Genomic DNA, 23,733 nt, shown 5'->3' with positions numbered 1-23,733 from the left:
TTTGCGGAAGGCTTGTTTTCGTTTTAGTGAACGTCATTGCGAGGCAATGGTGGAGAAAAGGATTTCGTATTACGCAACAGGGGGACTTTTTGTTGTAGGGGGAAGCAGAAAAGAGGGAATGGCTTTCATGCATCAAGATTTTTTTTTTCCACACGAGGGGGTATTTTCGCACATGTAGGTTTCGTTGTAGAGGGAATTTTACTGTATAGACCAAGGGTGTCCAAAGTCGGCTCTCGAGGGCCGCTGTCCTGCCTGTTTTCCAGCTCTCCCAGGAGCAACACACCTGATTCAAATCATCAGGATCGTTCTAATGCTGCTTCAGAGCTGGCTGATGAGCTGATCATCTGAATCAGGTGTGTTGCAGCCGGGAGAGATGGAAAACAGGCAGGACAGTGGCCCTCCAGGCCCCGCAGCTGGACATGTCTGATATAGACCATATCAGAATATTGTGATCATGATCTCATATTGTTCTTTTTCACCTATTTGTTAAGCATTGATGCTTCACGAGAAGATGAGTCATTTGGGCGTCTCGTGAATGATGAAGACAGGAGGCCAAACTGCCGGATGAAAAGGGTTGATGTGGATGGAAAGCCACACTTATGTTTGTTTGCTTTGAATGACATCCAAGAGGGAGAAGAAATTACGTATGATTATGGTGGCAAAGACTGCCCATGGAGAACACAAGTATGTTATACATTGCAGATTATACAGAATGGTTCTGTGTAATAAGAATGGAAGTGGCTTTGATGAAATCAGTTTGAATCAGAACAGTAGAATCTGACTGGAAATAATATGAATCAAATTTTCCCGTTTCCACCCACATTCCTCAACACATGCGTGGCAGGGTAATGGACGACTTGAAATCAGGCATGTCCAGCTCTGGGCCTGGAGGGCCACTGTCCTGCCTGTTTTCCATCTCTCCCACCTGCAACACACCTGATTCAGATGATCAGCTCATCAGCCAGCTCTGAGGCAGCATTCGAGCAATTTGATTATTTAAATCAGGTGTATTGCTTCTGGGAGAGCTGGAAAACAGGCAGGACAGCGGCCCTTGAGGACCGACTTTGGACACCCCTGCTCTAAATTGTCCCGAGGTGTGAGTGTGAGCGCGAATGGGTGTCGTCTATTTGTGCCCTGCGATTGGCTGGCAACCAGTTCGGGGTGTACCCTGCCTACTGTCCAGAGACAGCTGGGATAGGCTCCGGCATGCCCCCAACCCTTGTGAGGATAAACTGATTAGAAAACGAATGGACGCAAATTTATCAGCTCTGGCAGGTGTTTGGAATAGGTTGGTACACATTTCAAATCATTATTTTCTGAAACCTAAACCCGTAGCAAGTGGTAATTCAATTTCTAAAATACTGTGGAAAGTTAAGTGCAACTTGATCAATGATTTATTTTCTCTCAGAATCAGAAAAAATGATTTGTAACGTGTTAAAGGGTGACTGAATTTTCTGCCCCCCTTGCAAATTGCACATCTGATCTGATGGCCTATTGATCAAAAACATTCTGAATCTCTATAATTGTTGACTGTCTTTATAGATGACCAGCATGACAGTCACAGATGTGGCTCCTCAACCCTCTTCTCTGCCTCAGTCAGATGGATGATGATGATGAGAGGCGTCCGCTCAACGCGCTCCAGGAGGTAGATACATTTTATTCACTTCCCTTTTTCATGTTTTTGAATAACTCTCAGTAGTTTAAAGCAACGGTGCCCAGCCTGTCAATCGCAATCAACTGGTAGCCTGTGGACTGGCCCCAAATCGATCGCGATGGGTGTGGGTCAAAATGGGGGGAAAAAAAATTGCCTGTCTGTGTGCGTGTTATTAAAATATATTTTTGTGTTAATGTACACTGCACCCTCAGCATTCTTTCAGTTTCACTTTCACAAAAAACTTTTTTAAATTAAAATAGCAAGTCAATTTTAATTTAGTGTGGCGCATGACCGGCATCATCAGAAGTTATTAGCGGTCAACAGTCTGCAATTGCAGCTTGCAGTCAGAGCTGTTACGACATATCCTTGATAAAATTCTTCTCATTCAAAGTTTGTTTCATCTCCAATTCACCGATGCCACTGGCAAAGAATGTGAATCTGGAGTAGTTTAAAACATAACACGTGAACTTGGGTAGTGATGGTCTTACACTTGGCACGCTGCAAAAGTGCGTCCCATGCCTCAACGTCGATTCGTCCCCAAGGACGGCAGTGATTTCCTTTTCAGAAACTCTTGTATCGACTTTATTTGTTTGTTTTGTTCATGGTCTGGGCCATTATGGCGTGCGTGGATGCATATGTGTTGTCACGTTTGCGAGGTGGTGGACCCCAAAAAGCAGGCAGGAGGGAGGAGCAGGGTGTATTTGAAGAATTGTATTAAAACAAAGAAAACTAAATCCCAAACACACAAAGTCCAAAGTATCAAACAAAAAACCATGACTAAAGCTAAAACATAACAATGAACTAAACATGACAGAAACTAAGAGCAAACAGCAACACACATGACAGTAGCAAAAGCAACAATGACCCGACACCGAGTGTTCCGGCAGGAGTCCTTTTATACGACTAATTACCAAATGGCCAACAGGTGTGCGTGCAGCTGCCGGGGGAGCCCTACAGTGCCACCTGTTGGTCCCTAAACCGAATCATGACAGTACCCCTCCCTCAAGGGACAGATCCCAGACGTCCCAAAGTTGTCCAAAAGCTTGCCTCGCCGGGGAACAGGAACTAAAAGCGACGGCAATCCTTGCCTCGCCGCAAAACAGGAACACGCGCGACAGCGACCTTCGCCTCGCCGAAATACAGCAACTATAAGCGACGGTGACCTTCACCTCGCCAGGGAACAGGAACAAAAGCGACGGCAATCCTTTTGGCTGGGCGTGGCCTGACGTGGACGGAGCTCGACGTAACGGGGGACATGGAACAGCCGGACGTGAACAGGGGCTCGGCCTGACGTGGACGTGGCACGGCTCGTCGTCGACGTGAATGCGACTCAGCTCCAACAGACAGGTGACGAGCCTCGGCTCAACGTAGACGCGGACGGGGCTCGGCCCACCGTAGACGCGGCTTGACGAGACGAAAACAGGACAGCCGCATCCCCAGCGCTGCCTGAAAGGGGAAAGGGGTGTCGGCCGCAGACGCGCTCCGCCAGGCACATGGTGGAACAGGGACCAATCCGTAGTACCTGCGGGGTCCAGGTGGTCGGGTCATTCTGTCACGTTTGCGAGGTGGTGGTGGACCCCAAAAAGCAGGCAGGAGGGAGGAGCAGGGTGTATTTGAAGAATTGTATTAAAACAAAGAAAACTAAATCCAAAACAAACAAAGTCCAAAGTACCAAACACAACCCATGACTAAAGCTGAAACATAACCATGAACTAAACATGACAGAAACTAAGAGCAAACAGCAACACACATGCCAGTAGCAAAAGCAACAATGACCCGACACCGAGTGTTCGGGCAGGAGTCCTTTTATACGACTAATTACCAAATGGCCAACAGGTGTGCAGCTGCCGGGGGAGCCCTACAGTGCCACCTGTTGGTCTCTAAACCGAATAATGACAGTACCCCTCCCTCAACCGCGAACTGCTAGCAGTAGTTTTGGCACTACAACAATGGCGACATTGGCTCAAAGGGACTGAAGAGCCGTTCACGGTGTACACCAATCACAAGAACCTCGCATACATCCGCTCTGCCAAGAGACTAAACTCACGCCAAGCAAGGTGGGCGCTTCTCCTCACTCGTTTCAATTTCACACTCACCTACTGCCCTGGCTCCAAGAACATTCGACCTGATGCACTCTCCCGTATCCATGACCCCGCGGAGAGGAGCAACGAACCCCAAAGCATTCTTCCTGACCATTGTATTGTGGGGGCACTGAGGTGGGCCGTCGAACGGAGGGTCCAGGAGGCCCAGAACGGAATTCAAGCCCCGGCTGGTTGTCCGGCCGGGAGACTTTTTGTGCCCCCACCCCTGCGCGCGGAGGTGTTACAGTGGGGGCACACGTCTAAGGTGGCATGCCATCCAGGGGTGTCCCGTACCTCTCGCAGCGGTTTTGGTGGCCGGAGCTTCGTAAGGATACACAGGACTACATCAAGGCCTGTTCCACCTGCGCATGCAGTAAGGCGTCCCACCAACGACCGGCTGAGTTGCTGCAGCCTTTGCCAGCTCCGTCTCGACCATGGTCCCACATTTCCTTGGATTTTGTTACCGGCCTACCTCCTTCCCGGGGCAAATCGGTCATACTCACCGTAGTTGACCGCTTCTCCAAATCTGTTCATTTTGTTGCCTTGTCCAAACTGCCCTCTGCCCAGGAGACCGCCGACCTTCTCGTCAAACACGTCTTCCGCCTTCATGGGATTCCGGTAGACATTGTGTCGGCCCGGGGTCCTCAATTCGTTTTAAGAGTATGGAAACGTTTCTGTCAGGCCATGGGGGCCACGGCTAGTCTGTCCTCTGGTTACCACCCGCAGTCCAACGGCCAGACGGAACGTATGAACCAGGACTTAGAGGCAGCTCTGCGCTGCGTTTGCCTCCTTCGCCCCTCCTCGTGGTCGGCTCACCTGCCTTGGGTGGAGTACGCCCACAACACCCTCGTCTCATCAGCTACCGGTCGGTCTCCTTTCATGGCGGCTTATGGTTACCAACCTCCTCTGTTTCCTTCCCAGGAGGGTCAGGTGGAACTCCCATCCATACAGCTCCATCTGCGACGGGCCCATCGCGTATGGAGGGAGACCAGAGCAGCACTGTCACGCACTGCTCTGCGGAACCGGCAGATCGCTGACCGCCGCCGACGCCCAGCACCCAGCTATCAGGTGGGGCAGAAGGTGTGGCTGGCGACCAAGGATCTGCGACTGGCTGGTACATCTCGCAAGTTGGGGCCTCGCTTCACTGGACCGTTCGTGGTGGAATCGGTCCTCAGCCCCGTCTCCGTCAAGCTCCGACTGCCGCCCACCATGAAGGTCCACCCCGCCTTCCATGTTTCCCTGTTGAAGCCAGTGGCCACCAGTCCCCTGGCTCCTCCGCCCACGTCTCCTCCTCCTCCACGAGTCGTCGACGGTGACCCGGTGTACACCGTGCGTGAAATTTTGGACTCTCGGCGCAGGGGTAAGGGATTCCAGTATTTGGTCGACTGGGAGGGCTACGGCCCGGAGGATCGGCAGTGGATCCCCCGCTCCTGGATCTTAGACCCGTCCCTGCTCCGGTCTTTCCACGCAGCGCACCCGTCAAAGCCGGGTGGTCCGCCAGGAGGCGTCCGTTGAGGGGGGGGTACTGTCACGTTTCGGTTTTGCGGTCTGGCCAGCAGGTGGCATGAGCGGACTTTCTGGCACACCTGCTGCCAATCTGTAATCATTAGACTCAGCATTTAAGGACTCCTCCGCCATTCACCTGTTGTGTGAGTATTGTCTATGGCATTACTGTTTTCGCTGTTCTTTGACTTATTGGCTTTTGACCTCGTCGTGATTTCGCGTTATAGTTCTCGGTACCCATTTTTGAGTAAGTACTGTTTTGTTTTGGTGATTTGGCTTTTGTGCGTGTATTGGTGATACATTGTTTTTCGTTCGTATTTTGCGGTCTTTATTTTTTCTTCCTTGCTCTTTTGTGCAAGCGCTTTTTGTTACTCGTTTGGATTTGCCTCCTTGTCCTTATTGTGGACCAGCGCTTTATTTTCTCGCCTTATTTCGGTGCGATTGAGACATTAAACTGTCTTTTTTCCTACGGAGACCTTGTTTTTGTCTACGCTTTTTGGATCCCCTAAACTCGGTTTATCCGAGACATAACATGTGTGAGTGCATGCGTGCCTGTATGTGCGCACGTGCGGTCGACATATTGAAAAAAGATTGGGCACCCCCGACTTAAAGGAACTCCTATGACGATCTATCACAGTTTTGATGATGATGATGAACAACAAAAAAGTGAACAGAACAGATGATGAATGTTTAGTTATTTCTCTTTTGTGGACGCTCACAGTTTCCCCAAACCACAAATGTTTTTCAGCCAAATATATGAAAAAAAATTGCTATTTTAAATATGAAAAATATATTGTTTACATATTAAAAGAGGGCGACCCCGTGGTCCAGTGGTGAGCGCGTCGGCCTCACAGTGCGGAGTTGCACAGTTTAATTCCGGCTGAGGCCTTCTTGTGTGGAGTTTGCACATTCGCCTCGTGCCTGGCATGGGTTTTCTCCGGGTACTCCGGTTTCCTCCCACATTCCAAAAACATGCATGTCAGGTTGGAACATTCTCAATTGTCTTGAGGTGTGATTATGAGCGTGGATGGTTGTTCGTCTCTGTGTGCACTGCGATTTGCTGGCAACCAGTGAAGGGTGTCCCCCGCCGACTGCCCGAAGACAGCAGGGCTCCAGCACGCCCGCGACCCCTCTTGGAGATAAGCGCATGAGCAAATGAATGGATGAATATTTGTGTTCAAACACTGGCTGAGAGCGAAGTGAAGGCGGATGCAGAAGAGCAAGAGGTGGAGGAGGAGGAGGAGCAAAGTGGGGGCTTGCTGTCGGTGCAAAGTTTATCAGCGACGGGGACTTCTCTCTTCCATGGCAAAAAGGCAGGTGCAAGATTTGTGGACTCTTACTTGCGGAACAAAGAAATTTATGTCTACGTATATCTATGAACTGTATGTATTTGACAGTTACCACAGAATGAGATTTAGGTCCCGTTCAGTCTTCATCACTGGACTGATAATCGGATTTATGTCCCTGCGATATTTTTTCAACTCAGACTTTCCCAAGAGTCATGAACAAGATGCCTGGCAAGGAGACCAAATCGAACACAAAGGTAGCCAGACATTTTATAAATGTTTGTTTTTTTTAAATTGGGTTGCAGGTGCGGACGCTACTCTGTCAAAATGACTTGCCACTGCTCGGAGTGGGTTTTTATGCATATTTAGTGGTTTTGAGTGTGTTTGTTTGAAAATTGACTTCTTTAATGACCATCTTAACAACAACAGTACTTTGCTTGGCTTCTGGCCCGTGTTAATGGCTCTAGGCCAGTGTACAGATTAGAGCCGTCAGTTGACCGTTTCAGCGGGGAATCCCGAATCAACTCGAAGGGGTCAGCAATTTGTACTTTTGCCCCAAAACACGTTAGCCCAATCCACTAAAAATCCATTTTGATCACAATGGTAAATGGAACACACTTACAATGAGTCGGCTTTTATCTACGCCAGTGGTTCTCAACCTTTTTCACTGATGTGTCCCCTGAGAAATGTTTTTTTAGCCTGCTGTGCCATCAGTGTCAGACTAATTCATCTTTGAAACTCCAATTGTAGTGACATAAATAAAGACTGGTGCACATCCAAATAATTCTCAAAATAAAGTGCTCTCGTTTTCTGTCATTGTAGTACAGATCTGTTCTCAAAAGGAAATCTTGATTTTAAATAAAATCTAAAACTGTCCAAATAAATAATCTTGAAATATGTATTTCATAATTAAAAAGAAGACGAACAATATGACCAACTGTCAACGTTGTTGCACCGGACCGTGGCATTTTTGCATTTCGCAAGACATTTTAGTGAGACACTTTGGCTTGTGCTTAATCTTTGTCATTCTTGGTGTCAGGGAGTGGACATTACTTTGCCTCCGTTAGTCCATCCATCCATTTTCTGATCCTCCTTATCCTCACAAGGGTTGCGGGGGTGCTGGAACCTATCCCAGCCGTCTTCGGGCAGGAGGCGGGGGACACCCTGAACCGGTTGCCAGCCAATTGCAGGGCACAAAATTGCGCTCACACCTCGGGACAATTCAGAGTGTTCAATCAGCCTGTCATCCATGTTTGTTGGAATGTGGGAGGAAATCAGAGTACCCGGAGAAAACCCACGCAGGCGCGGGGACCATGCAAATGCCACACAGGGAGGCCGGAGCTGGAATTGCACGCGGTACCTCTGTACTGTGAGGTCGACGTGCTAACCACTGGTCCACCGGGCCACCCTAATAGGATTGTATTGATATTTTAAAAAAACAAAAAACATCTAGAGCACAACTGCACTGCTGTAGCGGTCACACAATATTTTGTTAGTTGTCAAATAACATGCACACAATATCGAATAGGCTGAACTCTGCATTGATTTTTTTTTGTTGTTGTTTGTGTGAACCAGATCACAATTCGCACATCATGTTCCCCAAGTAGGGGAAAATATATTCTTACCCTGCTGAGAATTCTCACTCAAGGTGAGGAATCAAAGCTCCACACTGGCAGCTGGTCAGTTCTCTTCATTGCTTCTTCTGCCCTAATCCAGCTAGTGTGGAAATAATGAGGAAAAAGAAATCAATGGTCTCACAACAACTTCAATTGGAACATCATGTGAGCAGTGGTGGGCAGCGGAGTTTTCTCCAGGAGAGGCCAAATGGCCCCTCGATTGATTGGTTGCTTCAAATAATTTAGCACATTATGCCGTATCATGTTGTAACCTTTCATATATGATTTTGACATATTATATATGATGTATTTTTATACAGTGTAGTTGCTATCTTAGCTGCGTGTGTTTAACGCACAGCATGTTTGCACTGAGGATTGAGAAGAAGAAATTTCATCTGTGCTTCATGTTATACATAAAGCATATTTGACAATAAAGATGATCTTGATTTTTGGAATGGGGGAGGAAACCGGAGTACCCGAGGGAAAACCCACACAGGCACGGGGAGAACATGCAGACTCCACACAGAAAGACCGGAGCCGGGATCGAACCCACGATCTCTGCAATGTGAGGTCGACGCACTAACCGATGGTCCACCGGGCCAGCCTGCCTCAGTTTGTGAATGATAAATAATTTCTTTAAAAAGAAAAGGCGGAGTTGCGTGTGCCAAACTGAGTCACTTCTGCACTGAACAGAAACAGTTGAACCAAAGTTTTTTCTGGTTCCCCCCCACCCCTAAAAATAATAACTAAATGAAATATCACACCTAATACTGTATCCTGTATAAATGACATCAAGAGCCATGGGGCGACATGGTGGTCGTCTCCCCTCGGGAAGGTTGCGGGCTTAATCCTCAGACCTTATGTCCAAGTGTCCTTGAGCAAGATACTGAAGTCCCAACTCCTGAAGAGGAGTTGGCGTCAAAGCGCTTTCGGTGCCTTGGGTAGAATTGCGCTTTATAAGAAGCGCATTTACCGTGAATTAAAAATGTGATGGAGACACAGAGTTGGAAATGTTTGCGAGCATGATGCTCAGTCTTCATGAATATAAAATATAACAACGAATTAACATGAAATAATCATGTGGTTTTTCTATCCAATACATTCATGATACGTTGTTTGTTTTGCCTCCAGGTGTGAACTTGACCTCTCCAACAAATTCATCGCAAACGACCCGTATCTTGTGTTGGATCATGACAGGGCCGAAGAATATGGCGTCCCGGACCAAGCACATCAAGGAAACTTGGGCGAAGCGCTGCCACGTAGTGTTGTACATGAGTTCCGTTCATACGGACTTCCCAACTGTGAAACTGAATGTCAGTGAGGGACGAGAGCACCTGTACTGGAAAACCATCCGTGCCTTTGAGTACATCTCCAAAGAGCACCTGGACAATGCAGATTGGTTTTTAAAAGCCGACGATGACACATATGTGATTGTGGAGAATCTACTCTCCATGTTGTCAAACCTTGATCCTGAGAAGCCTTTGTACCTGGGAAGAAGGTTTGAACCTTTTGTCCGTCAAGGCTATATGAGCGGCGGAGCAGGCTATGTCCTCAGTAAGGAAGCACTCCGGAGATTTATGAAAGGTTTGGCCACAGGAGCGTGCACCCACTTCTCTTCCATCGAGGACATGGCTCTGGGGAAGTGTATGGAGACAATGGAGGTGGAGCCGGTCGACACCAGAGATGTGAAAGCGAGACAAACATTTCATCCTTTCCCTCCGGAGCTTCATTTGGCCAGACGGTTCCAAAAGAACCCTTGGTATCTGGATTATGAATACTACCCTCCAATTCAAGTAAGGACACGAGACATTCATTGTGATGCCAGTTGTGCAACCGTGGGGCTGTTTGTCCTAAGCATGATATCGTATGGTGGCTAAAGTGTTTAAAGGAGGCAGATTATGTGTTTAGTGAGCAGGTGTCCTCATTAAAGGTCTCTCATAGTCGGTATTTGTCATGATTCTGTTTGTGACCAACAGGTGGCACTGTAGGGCTCTCCCTGCAGCTGTACACCTGTTGGTTGTTATCTAATTATTGCTTGAAAAGGACTCCTGGCACGACCACTCAGTGTCGGGTCATTGTTTGTTTCTTTGTTGCCTTCGTGTATGTTTGTCATGTTTTTGGTCATGTTTCTATTACTGATAGTTTTTTGCTTAGGTCATGGTTTTTGTTTGCTACTTTTGGATTGAGTTTTCTGTGTTTTATCAATACACTTCTTCAAGCTCCTCCCTCCTGCCTGCTTTTTGGGGTCCACCACCACCTCGCAACGTGACAGAATTAGAGTGATCTGACTTTGAGCAAGATGCAGGGTGCATAGTTAGCTTGTCGCCAGACAATCGCAGGGCACACATTGAAAAACAACTTTTTCCACTCACATTGTGCCATTGATCAAAAATAAATGTGACCAGAATGTAGAAAGAAGTCGTCCACAAACAAAATCCACAGAAGCACTTTGAAAACCATGCAAACTCCACGCATGAAAACAATGCCGTGTGTGACTCTGTGAACTCGATAGATGGCATTCCCGTCATGTAAGGCTTAATGTGGGTGACTGTGAGTGCATCTGCGCCTATCACGGCATCCCTGTTCTCAAGTGTGTGTGTGTGTGTGTGCGCGCGTGTGCATGTTTTTTGTGTGGTGAAATCGGGTGAGTTCTGGCACCAAAAGATGTTTCATTGGCAGGTTTGCAAAAACCAACCCCATCCTCGGCCATTGTAGAATATTCCCGGCACAAATTTTGAAGGCTCCGAGTGCGACATTGACATTGGGTTAGCACTGTTGCTAAGAACGTAACAGCTGAGCGTTTCACCCTCGGCCTGATTCATCCATTTACACTCAACGCAACCATCGCACAAATGTCCAAATTTGGTTCTTCTTGGTTTGAGTTTTCATGCCTGGAGACTGGAGAATATTTTGTTTGAGTTCAAAAATGTTTCGCCTGTTTGCCCCAAAAACTGAAGTTGGCTTTCATTTTTGGGCTTCTGTGCGACTGAGTTTGACAGCCCTCATTGAGCATTTCTTTCTGATCGTGAGAAATAACAGTCATGCCTTTCTTGTTCTCTTTCTCCAGGGTCCAGGATGCTGTTCAGACTTTGCTGTGTCCTTTCACTACATTTACGCTGTTCAACTCTATGCCCTGGAATACCTGGCATACCATCTGCGGCCACATGGATATAAATACAGATTTCTTTCCAGTGAACATAAATATTTTAATGGAACGACAAAACAACTGTGAAGTATGGGACCTTTTTTTTAATTTAAGATCCCTAATCCATTTTGTCATTCCCTTCAAGTAAGTCGGGTCCTCGAGCGCTCCTATCCGGCCTGTTTTCGATATCTCCCTTCTCCTGATTCAAATGATCAGATCATCAGCAAGCTTATCGGAAACCTGATCATTTGAATCAGGCGTGTTGGAAGTGGGAGACATCCAAAACGGCAACGAATGCTCAATTTGGGCCCAGGTCGACAAGAGCATTTCGCAACCACTGTGGTAGGACTGGGACTGAACATGCGCAGCTCAATGGTGGCTGTTGTCTCAAGAGGAACTGCGGTCTGTTGCTAGGATACGGAAAATGCTATCCTCGTTCATTCGATAAGATGCCGAAGATGTCACTTGTCAAGATGCATGAACTGAATTTTCGTTTCAATGCAGATCCAGTCGTTCTGAAGTTGGTAACTCATAACAAGATTGTGTTTCGAGCTGGTACGGGATCATGTCTGCCAAGATTGAAGTGCAAACGGAACACACTCGTTGTGTTGCAGTTCCAGATTCGTTCGTTTTGATAAACGTTTCCACAATGAAAGCGCGATGCTCACCAGTCCAATTCATGGCAGCAACTGAAAAAGAAACGAACAACAATGGCATCATAAAGAAACAAAGCAAAAAGGCATTTTATGTACTTTTTGAAAATAAAAACACGTTTTTGTTTCTTTACTTTATTTGCCTTTTATTTAACCGACAAATGTGTCAGATCATTTTGCCTGACCCGATGTTGAGACCTACCTGAATGACATTCTTCCTGTTTTCTCTCCATCTCTAGAGGCAGCATGAATTTTTCTCCTTCTCGGTCCGAACAGGCCTTACTTGACTAAGAAAGAGATATGACTTTCTCACCAAAACAAATATTTGGACATGATAAGAAGCAAGATGACAGCCATGCAAAATACACACCAGATTCCGCCTTACTTTAACGGGGGCCATTGTCCTAAGGTGTGGTTCTGAAGTCTGATTTCCGGCTGTTCAGAATGTTTACCCGCAACAGGCGATCCACCACTAAAGGTCATTGTTCGTCTCTGTTCAAACATTATGTAACAATCCCCATCTGGAGATATTTTTTGATCTCCAGATGGGGAGATCTCCTGTTCTCATCAACTTGCCATGCATGACTGTCAGAGATGTTTGCTCGGACAGTTGAACAAACAGACTCAGATTACCTTTTCTGCCAGCAGGAGGCGCAGTTTTCTACGAGGCCACTCCGTGTGCGCTTCTAAACTGACACCTGACCTCTGCAGCCTCTGCCGGCTTTTTATTGATCGTGTATGCAAATTACAAGTGATATATCAGAAAAACACTCCCTTCTTCATTTACATGTCACACCTCTCAGCCCAGCCCACCGATACGTCCGTCAGAGGCCAAAACATCTCTCGGTACAAACAATGGATACCTTGTTACTTCAATGGGTAGATTTCGCATGAACTGAGACACTGTAACAAACTCAAGGACGTCTTTTCGTGCTGCCCACCCAAAGTTGAACCTTCCAACCTTTGGGCAAAAAAAGTGTGGGTGTTTGTGTGCGTGGCTCTTTGCGGTAACTCAGTAAAAAAATATTGGCTCTTAGTCTCTGACTGCTTGGCCAGTGGCCACCCTTGATCAACACAGTTTAAAGATGGATTTTTCAAATAACAGTTTCACCAGTCGATGTCGCTCTTGACCGATGAACCTCTCGAAAAATGTCGCCATCGTTGCTTGTGTAATTTGAGGGTTTCGTTGTTTCTGATTGGATGGCTCTACTTTACGAACGGCAAAAGGAGAGATTGAATCCTTTGAATGCAGTTTTATTGAAAGGGAAAAAAAGACGTCGAGAACACGACCTTTTCTTCCGGCGACTAAAACATTTCCTGTTTCCTTCAGCCAATCAGATGCTCGCAACATAAACATCCATCCATCCATTTTCCGAACCGCTTGATCCTCACTAGGGTCGCGGGGGGTGCTGGAGCCTATCCCAGCCATCTCCGGGCAGTAGGCGGGGGACACCCTGAATCAGTTGCCAGCCAATCGCAGGGCACACAGAGACGAACAACCATCCACGCCCACACTCACATTTTTTAAGAATTATTAAAGAGAATATAATTTAGGTAGCAGAGGTTCGAGTCCAGCTCCGGCCTCCCTGTGTGGAGTTTGCATGTTCTCCCCGTGCTTGCGTGGGTTTTCTCCGGGTCCTCCGGTTTCCTCCCACGTTCCAAAAACATGCATGGCAGGCTGATTGAACACGCTAAATTGTCCCTAGGTGTGGGTGTGAGCGCGAATGGTTGTTCGTTTCTGTGTGCCCTGCAATTGGCTGGCAACTGGTTCAGGGTGTCCCCCGCCTACTGCCCAAAGACGGCTGGGATAGGCTCCAGCACCCCCCGCAACCCTAGTGAGGATAAAAGCGGTTTGGAAAATGAATGAATGAATAATTTAGGTAACTTTAACATCAAAGACAATACTGCAATGTTCAAACACTTTGTCTCGTAACATTCCATTTAATTTTCATAGCGTAATGAATGTGCACCGTGGCGTTTTGGGGAGTGTTTTTATGGGGGGGGGGGGAGCTTGTCCAACGCAATTGCCACTGGCTTTTCCAGAGGTACAGCAGGTTTCTGGTCGGACTGGAGGAAGGCCTCGTCCTGAGACCGAAAGTTTTACGTCATCTCCGTGGAAAGAAATCGAAACAATTGAATGAACCACGGAAAACATTTTTTGTTCTGATGATCGTCTTAAATGTGTCAAATCACATTATTGATGATTCCCAGTTATTGGATTGCTGTGCTCATGCAAACGTAGCCGACGTTGTTGTCCACACGTTCAAATGCGTTGTCAGACATGTAAGCTTATGTTAAATTATTAATTATTTTCATTTTATATTTGAGCATTATATTCTTTTGTGTTACAGTTACCTAGGTTATATTCACAAAGAAGAGCCATCCACTGAAAAACTACGAACCCCTCAACTTACAGACATTTTTATTTTCTGTTTTAGTCGTTGATTTCATTAAATAACTGGTTCATGGATGTATTGTATAATACAGTGTTTTTCAAACTTTTTTGAGCCAAGGCACACTTCTTTCATTGAAAAAAAATCTCGCGGCACACCACTCGCTGAAAATGTGAACCCCCCGCTTATTTTAACAATTAACGTGTTATATTGTTACTATGACCTTGTTTTAACATCGAAGAATGACGTTATAACAGCTTGGATTGGAATCAAATGAACACAAAGAAAACAGTATTTTATCATCGTTCATATTTATTGTTTCGCCGTCGTCCTGCATTCATGCGTCACAAATTTGCTTGTCTCTCGTCGAAGCACAAGGCAATTGGCTCGCTGTTGCTGCTCCCTGGCGGTATGAGAGAGTACTACATGATTACTTTCTGGGTGAAAGACCGCACAGGCAAACAAATTGGATATTTTTCCCGCGGCACACCTGACAATGTCTCAAGCACACGGGTTGAAAAACACTGGTATCATACAAATTGGATAACCAAATATACATGTACTTTAAATGATTGAACATTTATTTATTCCGTAGTTTTGTTTGTTATCATGAAAAACGCAGTTTATATCAGAATGAATGAAGATTTTACCGTTAAAGAAACCTCACGTGTGATCCTTTGTAGTCCCTTGGCTTCTCTTTCCTTGTCTTGTTTCAACTTCATCTGCGATGTCCAACTCAAATGTGTCCCGAGAACAGAAATGTTTGGATCAAGCATCACTTGATGGCGATCTCGATCCATGCTTTTCCCGGCTTCCTCGCCTGCGCCTGTGTGTGTGCGTGCGTGCGCGCGCGCGTGTGTGTGAGTGTGCGTGTGTGTGTGCGTGTGTGCGTGCGTGTGTGTGTGTTCGTGTATCGGAATAATCTGGCCAAGTATGGAGAACACACAGGGAATTTGTCTCCGGTAGTCTCGGCTACACAAGTATTGCCATAACAAGCGACTGCGATGAACAAGGACATAATATGCAAGTATCGAAAGACTTGTGCGAGTGCCATTGTGTGACAATGAGCAGAGATCAGGTGATCAGTGGTACGATACAATCGTGTGACGGTTGTGCAGTTGGTGCAGATCATCCTTGCACCATTTTAATTTTTTTTTTTTTTTTGGAGACCTGTAGCAGGAATCGTAGTCCAACTTTAGGTGTGCAATTCAGTGTCTGGTGCTGTGGAATATTGCTCAATGACAATTGTTCAAGGATGCCACTCACACCTGAGTGGGCGAGGCCCGATTTTGAAACTCATGACCTCAAACCCTGAAGAAAGCCGGGATGGGCTCCAGCACGCCTTGTGAGGAGAAGCGGATCCGAAAATGGATGGATGGATGGCCTCAAAGCTGCATGGTTGCTCCTCAAGCAGAACCAAAAACCAAGAACAAAAACAAAGGAAGCTAAACCGATGCGAGGCAAGCAAACGTGAAATGCGTCGACGACGGGACGCTTGCGTTGTGTCGCGTTTGCAACTGTGGATGATGAGTTGAACTCATTCATCAAGCTGCTGTTGTCGTCGTGCAAACGTCGTTTATTGCAAACGTGCGCGAAAGCAAAAACATCCATCGATGGGCATTTTTCTTCTGTGCAAAAACTCTTTTACAATCCAGACAGGGGGTGGACAAATGTACCCTCGATGAAAAATGAAATGGTTCCGATTATTACGCCGGATCATGTTGCAATTATTGACAGTAGATAAAATATTCTCGTTTTTCTTATCTTGTTCGAGGATCTTTTTCATGACGACTCATGAGCCAATAACTTGCTGAAGTCACTCAAGATAATTGTACTTGTCTGCTTTTCACGGTCTTCATATTTTGAGTTGATCATCTCCACAAAATGACCGTTAAATCGTGTGTGTGAATTCTTAGGAGCAGAACGCAAAAGCGTCCGCCTTCGTCGAGAGCCAAGCAAGAAGTGAGCACTGGTTAAAGGACACTTTGATTCTCTCCTCTTTCATCTCAAACTGCTTCAAACAACAAAGCGTGTGACGGAAAAGTGGTTAGGACTGCACGACTGTCCGTGTTTTATGTTATGTGTCGTGTTTATTATTTTACTTTATGTTAACTGTTTTGTTAAGCGCTTTGTTACAGCTGCCGCTGTTGTGAAAGCGCTGTATAAATCAGCATGTATTGTATTGTATTGTATTGTAAAAACGCCACACGAGTTCTAAATCAATGGGAGCGGTTCAGACTCAGTATTTGTCTAATGACACAAATCATCAAATGGCAATGAAATACTATACATTCAACTCGGCGTAGCGATGACAAGTTTGGCTACCGAGGTATTTTGCAAGTCCAAGTGGCGAGAGCGGGTTTTGCAGTGACCGAAGAGAGCACAGAAGAATCGAGGGCCGGCACGCTGGCCCTCCGAGGAGGAATTTGGACATGACATCCGGTTGCTTGGGAAGGAAGATTGGATTGACGTGGCAGCAATTGGAGGCTAGAATGTGATGGGCCCAAATCATCTCATCCTGAAAGACGAGAGAGACGACGAAATGAAGAGACTCGAGCGTTGGGAATCGGCGAATGCCGTTTCATGGATCGAATGGGCAGGTCAGCGCTTCTGATCGTGCGGCGGCCAACCGAGACCGGCGTCCACGCTCGCGTCCCGCCCCCCTGGCATTTTACAGTAGATTCCCTTCTGATCCATCAGCTGGCGGTGGGTTCCTCGCTCCCCAACGCCACCGCTGCCGATTACCGCAATCTGGTCGATCGTCTCGGGCGTCTTCAGTCTGTGAGTGATCAGCAGCACGCTTCGCTCAGAACGCCTCCACAGACCCTGCAGGACCTGCCCCCGGGTGGGACAAACAGCGAACGTCTCGAGTCACATTTTTACGTTGAGGTTGCGTTAAGCGTCGTAAGATGAGTTTGAGCTGGCGCTGAGGGCTTCGAGGTTCCCAGATCAAGAACTCTCGCGATTCGAGCCCCATCGGACTGGCACCTTGCGTTCTCTGGGCTCATCCAGGGAGCTGGTGACTTCGCAGGTCAAGAGTAAGTCTCAAGTTCTGGCCTACCCGGTTTTAATGAACATGCCAAATCAAGCACTCCCTGTTCCCACACGGACTGGCAACAACGGAGTTCACGTCGAGCCGAGCTGAGTTTTGGCCGAGCAAGTCTCAAGTCTCCAAATTGGCAACGGCACACAAGGCGGAAGTCCGCTTGCGCTCACCCGTGTCGTAGCCCTTCTCCAGCCGTGAGATGAAGTCGTGAGCGTTGGCCTGCCGCGCCGCTTCCTGGATGGCGTCCAGGGAGCGGTCCTCCAAGCCGTAGGCGATATTGTGTCCGACCGAACCGCGGAAGACGACCGGCTCTTGGCTGACCACCACAATCTGTGTCAAAGCACATTAATATAAAACAATTGTCTGTTAATGTTAAACAATATCAAATAAGTGTACAGTGACCCCTTGCTATTTCGCGGTTCATTTGTCGCGGCCTCGGTGCATCACGGATTTTTTCAAACATATTCAAAAAAATATATATCATAAATTATAAGTCCGCAAAAAGTCCGCAAACGGTCCGTGAGAAAATAAGATAAGATAACCTTTATTTGTCCCACACCGGGGAAATTTGCAGTCTACAGCAGCAAAATTGGGGAGGAGAGAAAAAAAAACAGTGTGTCATTGCACAAAATAAATATTTCAGAATGAACTGTACACAGTTCAATATAAGTGCAATATAAAATATAGCATTAGCAATATAGTTGCAAAATAAATATAATAAATTAGCAAAGCATAGAAAACAGCATAAGGTGGCTGTGCTATTAACAATGGCTACAGGTTTTCACGTATGTTTATTCAGCAGCCTGACAGCAGTCGATAGGAATGAGAGGCGGTATCTCTCCTTCTTGCAGCGCGGGTGTAACAGAAGGAGCTACCCAGTGCTGTCAGGGTGGGCTGGAAGGGGTGGGAGGGACTGTCCATCATAGCTTTTAGTTTAGCGAGCATCCTCCTGAGAAGCAGACAAAATCAGCAAAAAAACATATAGAAGAGCAACATATACAGTACTACATGTATATGTTTACTGTATTTTATTATTCATACACTAACCTAACCTAACTACATACACACATACATACATGTTTAAATCTATTCGTATACAGCATTAAGTAATGTTAATTACGACAAAATGTACTTCTACACGCATGTATACCATTAAATGTGGCCTTATAAATATTTTTTATACTCATCCACATGTACAACATACCTATGGGGGGGCGGGTCGCTACTTCGCGGATTTTCGTTTATCTAGGGTGGTTTCGGTCCCCATTAAACGCGATAAACGAGCGATTACTGTATGCTCACATTTATGCACTATGTACAGTTTTGGAATAAAAATAAAGAGTACACATATACGTTGTGTGTGTGTGTGTGTGTGTGTGTGTACGCGCGTGTTTACATCTGAGATAAAAATTGCCCGAGGTCGGGTCGGGTCGGGCCTAAAATGTCAATCATTGCTTCGGGTCGGGTCGGGCTTCTCTCTCGCTGACTTTTTTTTAAATAAATAAATGTTTATAAAAATGTATACTAAAACGATGTATGGATACGACACTAAGGAATACTTTTTTTGTAATTGCTATTTAACGACTAAACATGAGCCGCACAACCAGAGCATGCTCTGCGCACGGGAACGCCGCCCTCTTAATAATCTTCCCCTCCGCAAGTCCGCATCTTTTTTGACCTGGTATCCCCAATATGGAGGAGCAAGAAGTGAAGGATAAACTGAAGACAGGAGGCCTGTTCTTACGCCAGGGGCCGAGAGTGTGATATTTTTATTCCAAAAGCGTGTTCCTGAAAATGTTCCTATTTATTTTGTTTCAATGCTTCTTAAAGCAGGTTGTTTTTTGTGTGTGTTCCGATGCAAATCATTAAAATAAAGAATGTTCTTCGTTATTTATTTATCCAGTTTATTTTGCAGATTTATTGGATTTCTGTGTTCTTCGATCATTTCATTAGATTTTCCATTTTCAGACCAAATTACAGATAACGGAAATTGAAACTTGGATGTTAAATTTCGTTTTAACACAACTAGAGAAATAACAATTTCATTTATCTCTGCCCATTTATTGGATTTGCATTATTCTATTTAAAGCCTCGTGGGCTGTAGTATTTCTCCGCGTAATTAAGCAAATGCGCATCAAGATGTCTCTTTGTCTGGCCTATTCTGGCCTCTTCAGAAATCTTGCGGATTTTTCTGTTAAAAATATCATGGGATAAATTGAACAAAAAATTGCAGGCCATGACATTTTCATAAGGAAAAGTGTTGAAACTTGTCCGTAGATGTCTGCATGAGTGCGCAATGCCCTGTCAGTGTCAGAGCTAGTGGCGTGGGCCATGATGTGCAAGAAACACCGTGATGAAATCAGTATCTTGTCACAACTCGCTGTGATGTTGCGACCCAAACATCACAGTGCGCTGAGGCGTTTCGAGGCCGTGAATAGTTTTGGCCAAGAGAGACCGTGATTCGCAAAAAAACAGACGTCGCTTCATCACAACACGTACCGTACTAAACTCTTGCAATGACAATTCAAAGAACTCCTTTCTATCTCCGTCTATTATCCACCCGTCATTGTTCTTCTTTGTCTCTCTGCTTCCCTCTCTTAAAGTTACGCGCTAGATTCTTAAGGACGTACCGCTGCTGTTGTTAATGGCCCAATTTTCAACCCGTCAAAATGTGTCATGATTCGGTTTAGGGACCAACAGGTGGCACTGTAGGGCTCCCCCGGCAGCTGCACACCTGTTGGTCATAACTAATTAGGGCTTTAAAAGGACTCCCAGCCCGAACACTCGGTGTCGGGTCATTGTTGCTTTTGCTCCTGTCATGTGTGTTGCTGTTTGCTCTTAGTTTCTGTCATGTTTAGTTCATTGTTATGTTTTAGCTTTAGTCATGGTTTTTTGTTGGATACTTTGGACTTTGTGTGTTTGGGATTTAGTTTTCTTTGTTTTAATACAATTCTTCAAATACACCCTGCTCCTCCCTCCTGCCTGCTTTTTGGGGTCCACCACCACCTCGCAACGTGACAAAATGAAGGACGGCCTTAAATTTTTCCGTCAACTCTGTCAAATCCGTCAATGATGGAAAATTGTCGGTTCGTGTCCCCTCTGCAGAAACAGAAATATAAAAGATGTAAATATTTATACAGTCTTGTTTAAGTTAGATTTCGTTACAAAAGACAGACTTTAATTTGCTATCATTTTTCAGCCCTCCTCCTCCCGAGTCCTTACAAATAAAACATGACATTTCCGGTTTGCTTCGGGCTCGGGCCTGCAAATCAAGTGAATTGGTCGGGCTCGGGCCGGGTCGGACTGGATTTTTTAGGCCCGATCTCACCTCTAAAACACACACACAAAACTATTCTTTTTCTTCTTCTTCTTGTTATTATTCTTATTATTGGCAGAAATTGAGGGCCCCAAATCCAATGTTGCCAAAATAGTTTGACCAGCATCTTACCCAGAAGGGACATGATCCTGACAGTGTCCCGCCGGGTCTTGACCCTGTGCGTGTCCATCAGCCGGTCGTCATAGTGATGGGTCTCGTGTTTCTCAGCGTTGAAGCTCCGCACCGTCCGAACGGCCAAGATGATCTCGTTAGCCGTCTCGTTTGCCGCGGTCATGGAGTCGTGCGTGGTCTGCGTCAACCGCTGCAAACGCAAGGTTGCATCATTCATAGGGTTGGACGAGTCATCAATTTGGGGTGGCTTTATTTGAAGATGACGCGACCAGCCAACTCATGAGAATGACCGAAATCCATCCGTTTGACTGGACTGAACAGTGAGCGGACCTACAGTCGCGACAATCAATGGACATGATTGGTCCGTCAGCTTTACCTGGTGCTGTTTGTTGGAGATGGTCTGGATGAGGCCCGTGACGGGGACCTCCAAGAGCACTAAACATGTTAGCGTCCATGAGAGGTTCACCATGTGTGTACGCCGTCTGGATGAGCGTCCTCAGCAGAATGTTGATGTTCAGACAAACCGTTTCAGCGATCGGGGGGATGTCTTTGGAAAGCGAGGTGAGTTCACCTGCGACGGGGGGGACACTATACATCACACCGGTGGGAGTCAGACATGACCGCTTGTTTGCTGTGCACTATTTTTGAACCACGCTCTCTGCATTACCTATCTTTGCGGTGTCGAAAACCGCCGTCTCCTGGTTGCTCTGAGCATGAAAGAGCTTTGCCTTCACTCTTATGGCCCACATTAGGAGACCCCCTCTGCTGCCGGCGCCCACCGCGCTGCGCAAACAAAAACAAGATGGGCGGTCACTTGGCCAGATGTTCTTGAACTTGGGTTGTCAGAAGGGTCCGCAAATGGTTTGTGATGAACGTTTTATTTTTTATTTGCAAAGTGGTTTACCTACACAATGGGCATAGGAAAAACCCCACAATAAACCACCAACTTCTCACGAAAGAAAATAGGAATGACTTTTTTTTCTTGAAAATGGGCAGCTTTTTGATTCCGAAAGGCATTTAGGCGTACACGTGGTCATTATGTTTCATCGGCGCCTGGATTATGCAGGGCTCTGACGTTTTGGGCGTCAGGATACTTCTTCTCACCTTCCCACTGAGAACACGCCCATGAGAAGCAGTGCTGACAAGAAGTCATCTGGCACGAAATCCTCACGCAGGTTGTCAATTACCTTGCCCGTGTAATACCGGATCAGGATCCCACCTGGGACACGCACACAAGAATAAATCCCCTCAATCTCGACATTTCCTTTAATTCTGTTGAATTGGAGTAGACGTCCCCATATAACGTTGTAAATCAAGAGGACCACTGTATTCCCCTTGATACACTTTCCCCCCGCCCCTCCCCGCATTAATTTCGACCTCTTCTTTTATCCTCATCCTCATCGCGAAATTGTGCAATTTACAGACGGCAGCCATGGTGAGAAAGCAAAACCCTCCGAGCAGCAGAGCCAAGTCCGGCCTGTACATGCGCAGCACCCTCATGAACAAAACTCGCGGCTTTTGTCGCTTCTGTCTCCGGCCACTCGGAGAGTCTGGCACGCCGACTTCCCACAGCGAGGCAGCGGCAAGCGAGGCTCCGGCGCACGGGGGGTCGCCGAGCCCCAAGGCGGCGGCGAGGCTCTCCGGGGCGGCGGGGAGCGCGTTGTGCAAGGCGAGGAAACGAGCCGGCGCCGCGGGGAGCTCGCCGAGGTTGACCAACTCCACACAACACCGGAGCAGCGCGAACAGCCACACCGGCAGCCAAAAGAAGCTCCCCGCCCCCGGCGTCGGAGTCGGCGCCCGCGACAAGCGCCCAAGACGCAGCAAAAGCTTGGCGAAGTGCCGAACTCTTTCTCGCCATTTTCACGCACGTGCGGTCCGCATACCTGTCAACTTTTTGGAAGCGCCAACCTGTATAAACTACCAAAAAAATATTATAAAGAGCAAAAAAACCATATAACATACCAAAGCATTTTATATGTCAAAATAACGGCACAGAAAAAACCCCACGAAATGTTCAATGATATTTATTGTAGATCTCCATAATACAATGTCTGGTTAATGTCTAATCATCATTCTACTTCGTGGCATTACTGTGTTCAGAGTTGTATTCCGAAAATGAAAGCATTCGAGTCGACGAGCACCATTCTGGGCAAAAGCAAACGGAACTACCCGTTAGGGGGGGACAAAAACGGAAATTTTCAGAATCCGTATGATTTGTGCGATACGGCCATATACGTAAGATTCACCACAAAATCCGTATGAACTATGGCTAAACCGTATGAGTTGACAGGTATGGGTCCGGGTGTCGAACCACTCCAAGCAACTCTGAGCTGCTTTCGGTTTCATTTCACTTGTGGCGCATGGACGCCTCCACGATGAAAGCGGAGAAGAAAAGATCTCAAATCTCGCCAAGTCAACATTTTCTGTTCTGATTCGGAGATGATTTTGAAAGCGGTGGTCCCCGAACCATTGTTTGTGTCACGGACCAGTTGGGACAAGTACGCGTTGTTCGCGGAGCGACAACCGTTTTTTTCATGGCTTTTAAATTGCCACTTTTCAGGCACCGCTATTGACTACAAAGATGATGAAAGAGCACAAGTATGACCATCGATTTTTTTCATTGATTTCAAACGGTGTCATTCTACTGTACAACAAACGCAGAGTCGCATAAAATAACGTTTCTAAAAAATGGACCAATCGGGAATGAAAAATACACCTCATCATGTCAACATAATATTTTGGAAATTATGACCATGAAAAGGGCGTTCGCTTCATTGCCACTGACTGCCGGGTCGTTTTTAGCGACGAAGCCGCGAACGTTTCCGTCAGCAAGGTGTGCCAACTCTGTTCGCATTTTTCATGCTTTCCACTTGATGACTTGGGTGCTACTTGTTCAAGTGGTTCAACG

At 46.5% G+C, this 23,733-nt stretch overlaps 1 protein-coding gene and 1 pseudogene across 2 annotated transcripts; one reads left to right on the top strand and one right to left on the bottom strand.

Moving 5' to 3' along the window:
- The first annotated feature begins 6,516 nt into the window (after window positions 1–6,516).
- LOC147191235 (glycoprotein-N-acetylgalactosamine 3-beta-galactosyltransferase 1-like) lies at window positions 6,517–12,042 on the top strand. The gene is made up of 3 exons (XM_086136740.1): window positions 6,517–6,781; window positions 9,272–9,933; window positions 11,208–12,042. Exons 1-3 carry the CDS (start codon window positions 6,541–6,543, stop codon window positions 11,370–11,372), a joined length of 1,068 nt encoding a protein of 355 aa, XP_085992866.1. The 5' UTR covers window positions 6,517–6,540; the 3' UTR covers window positions 11,373–12,042.
- Window positions 12,043–17,714: 5,672 nt separating this feature from the next.
- Window positions 17,715–23,280, bottom strand: LOC147191234 (antigen peptide transporter 2-like; annotated as a pseudogene). The gene is made up of 5 exons (XR_015103721.1): window positions 21,930–23,280; window positions 21,493–21,608; window positions 21,202–21,396; window positions 20,826–21,015; window positions 17,715–18,326 (listed from the first exon to the last, which is right to left on the bottom strand). The product of XR_015103721.1 is annotated as an antigen peptide transporter 2-like (transcript).
- Between the last annotated feature and the right edge of the window lie 453 nt (window positions 23,281–23,733).

This window comes from Hippocampus guttulatus, chromosome 18 (assembly GCF_054856545.1).
Source record: "Hippocampus guttulatus isolate MCC_2025c chromosome 18, RoL_Hgut_1.0, whole genome shotgun sequence".
In the NCBI taxonomy this organism is placed as follows: Eukaryota; Metazoa; Chordata; class Actinopteri; order Syngnathiformes; family Syngnathidae; genus Hippocampus; species Hippocampus guttulatus.
The sequence above is the reverse complement of the archived record's forward strand: the minus strand, read 5'-3'. Positions and strand labels throughout refer to the sequence as shown.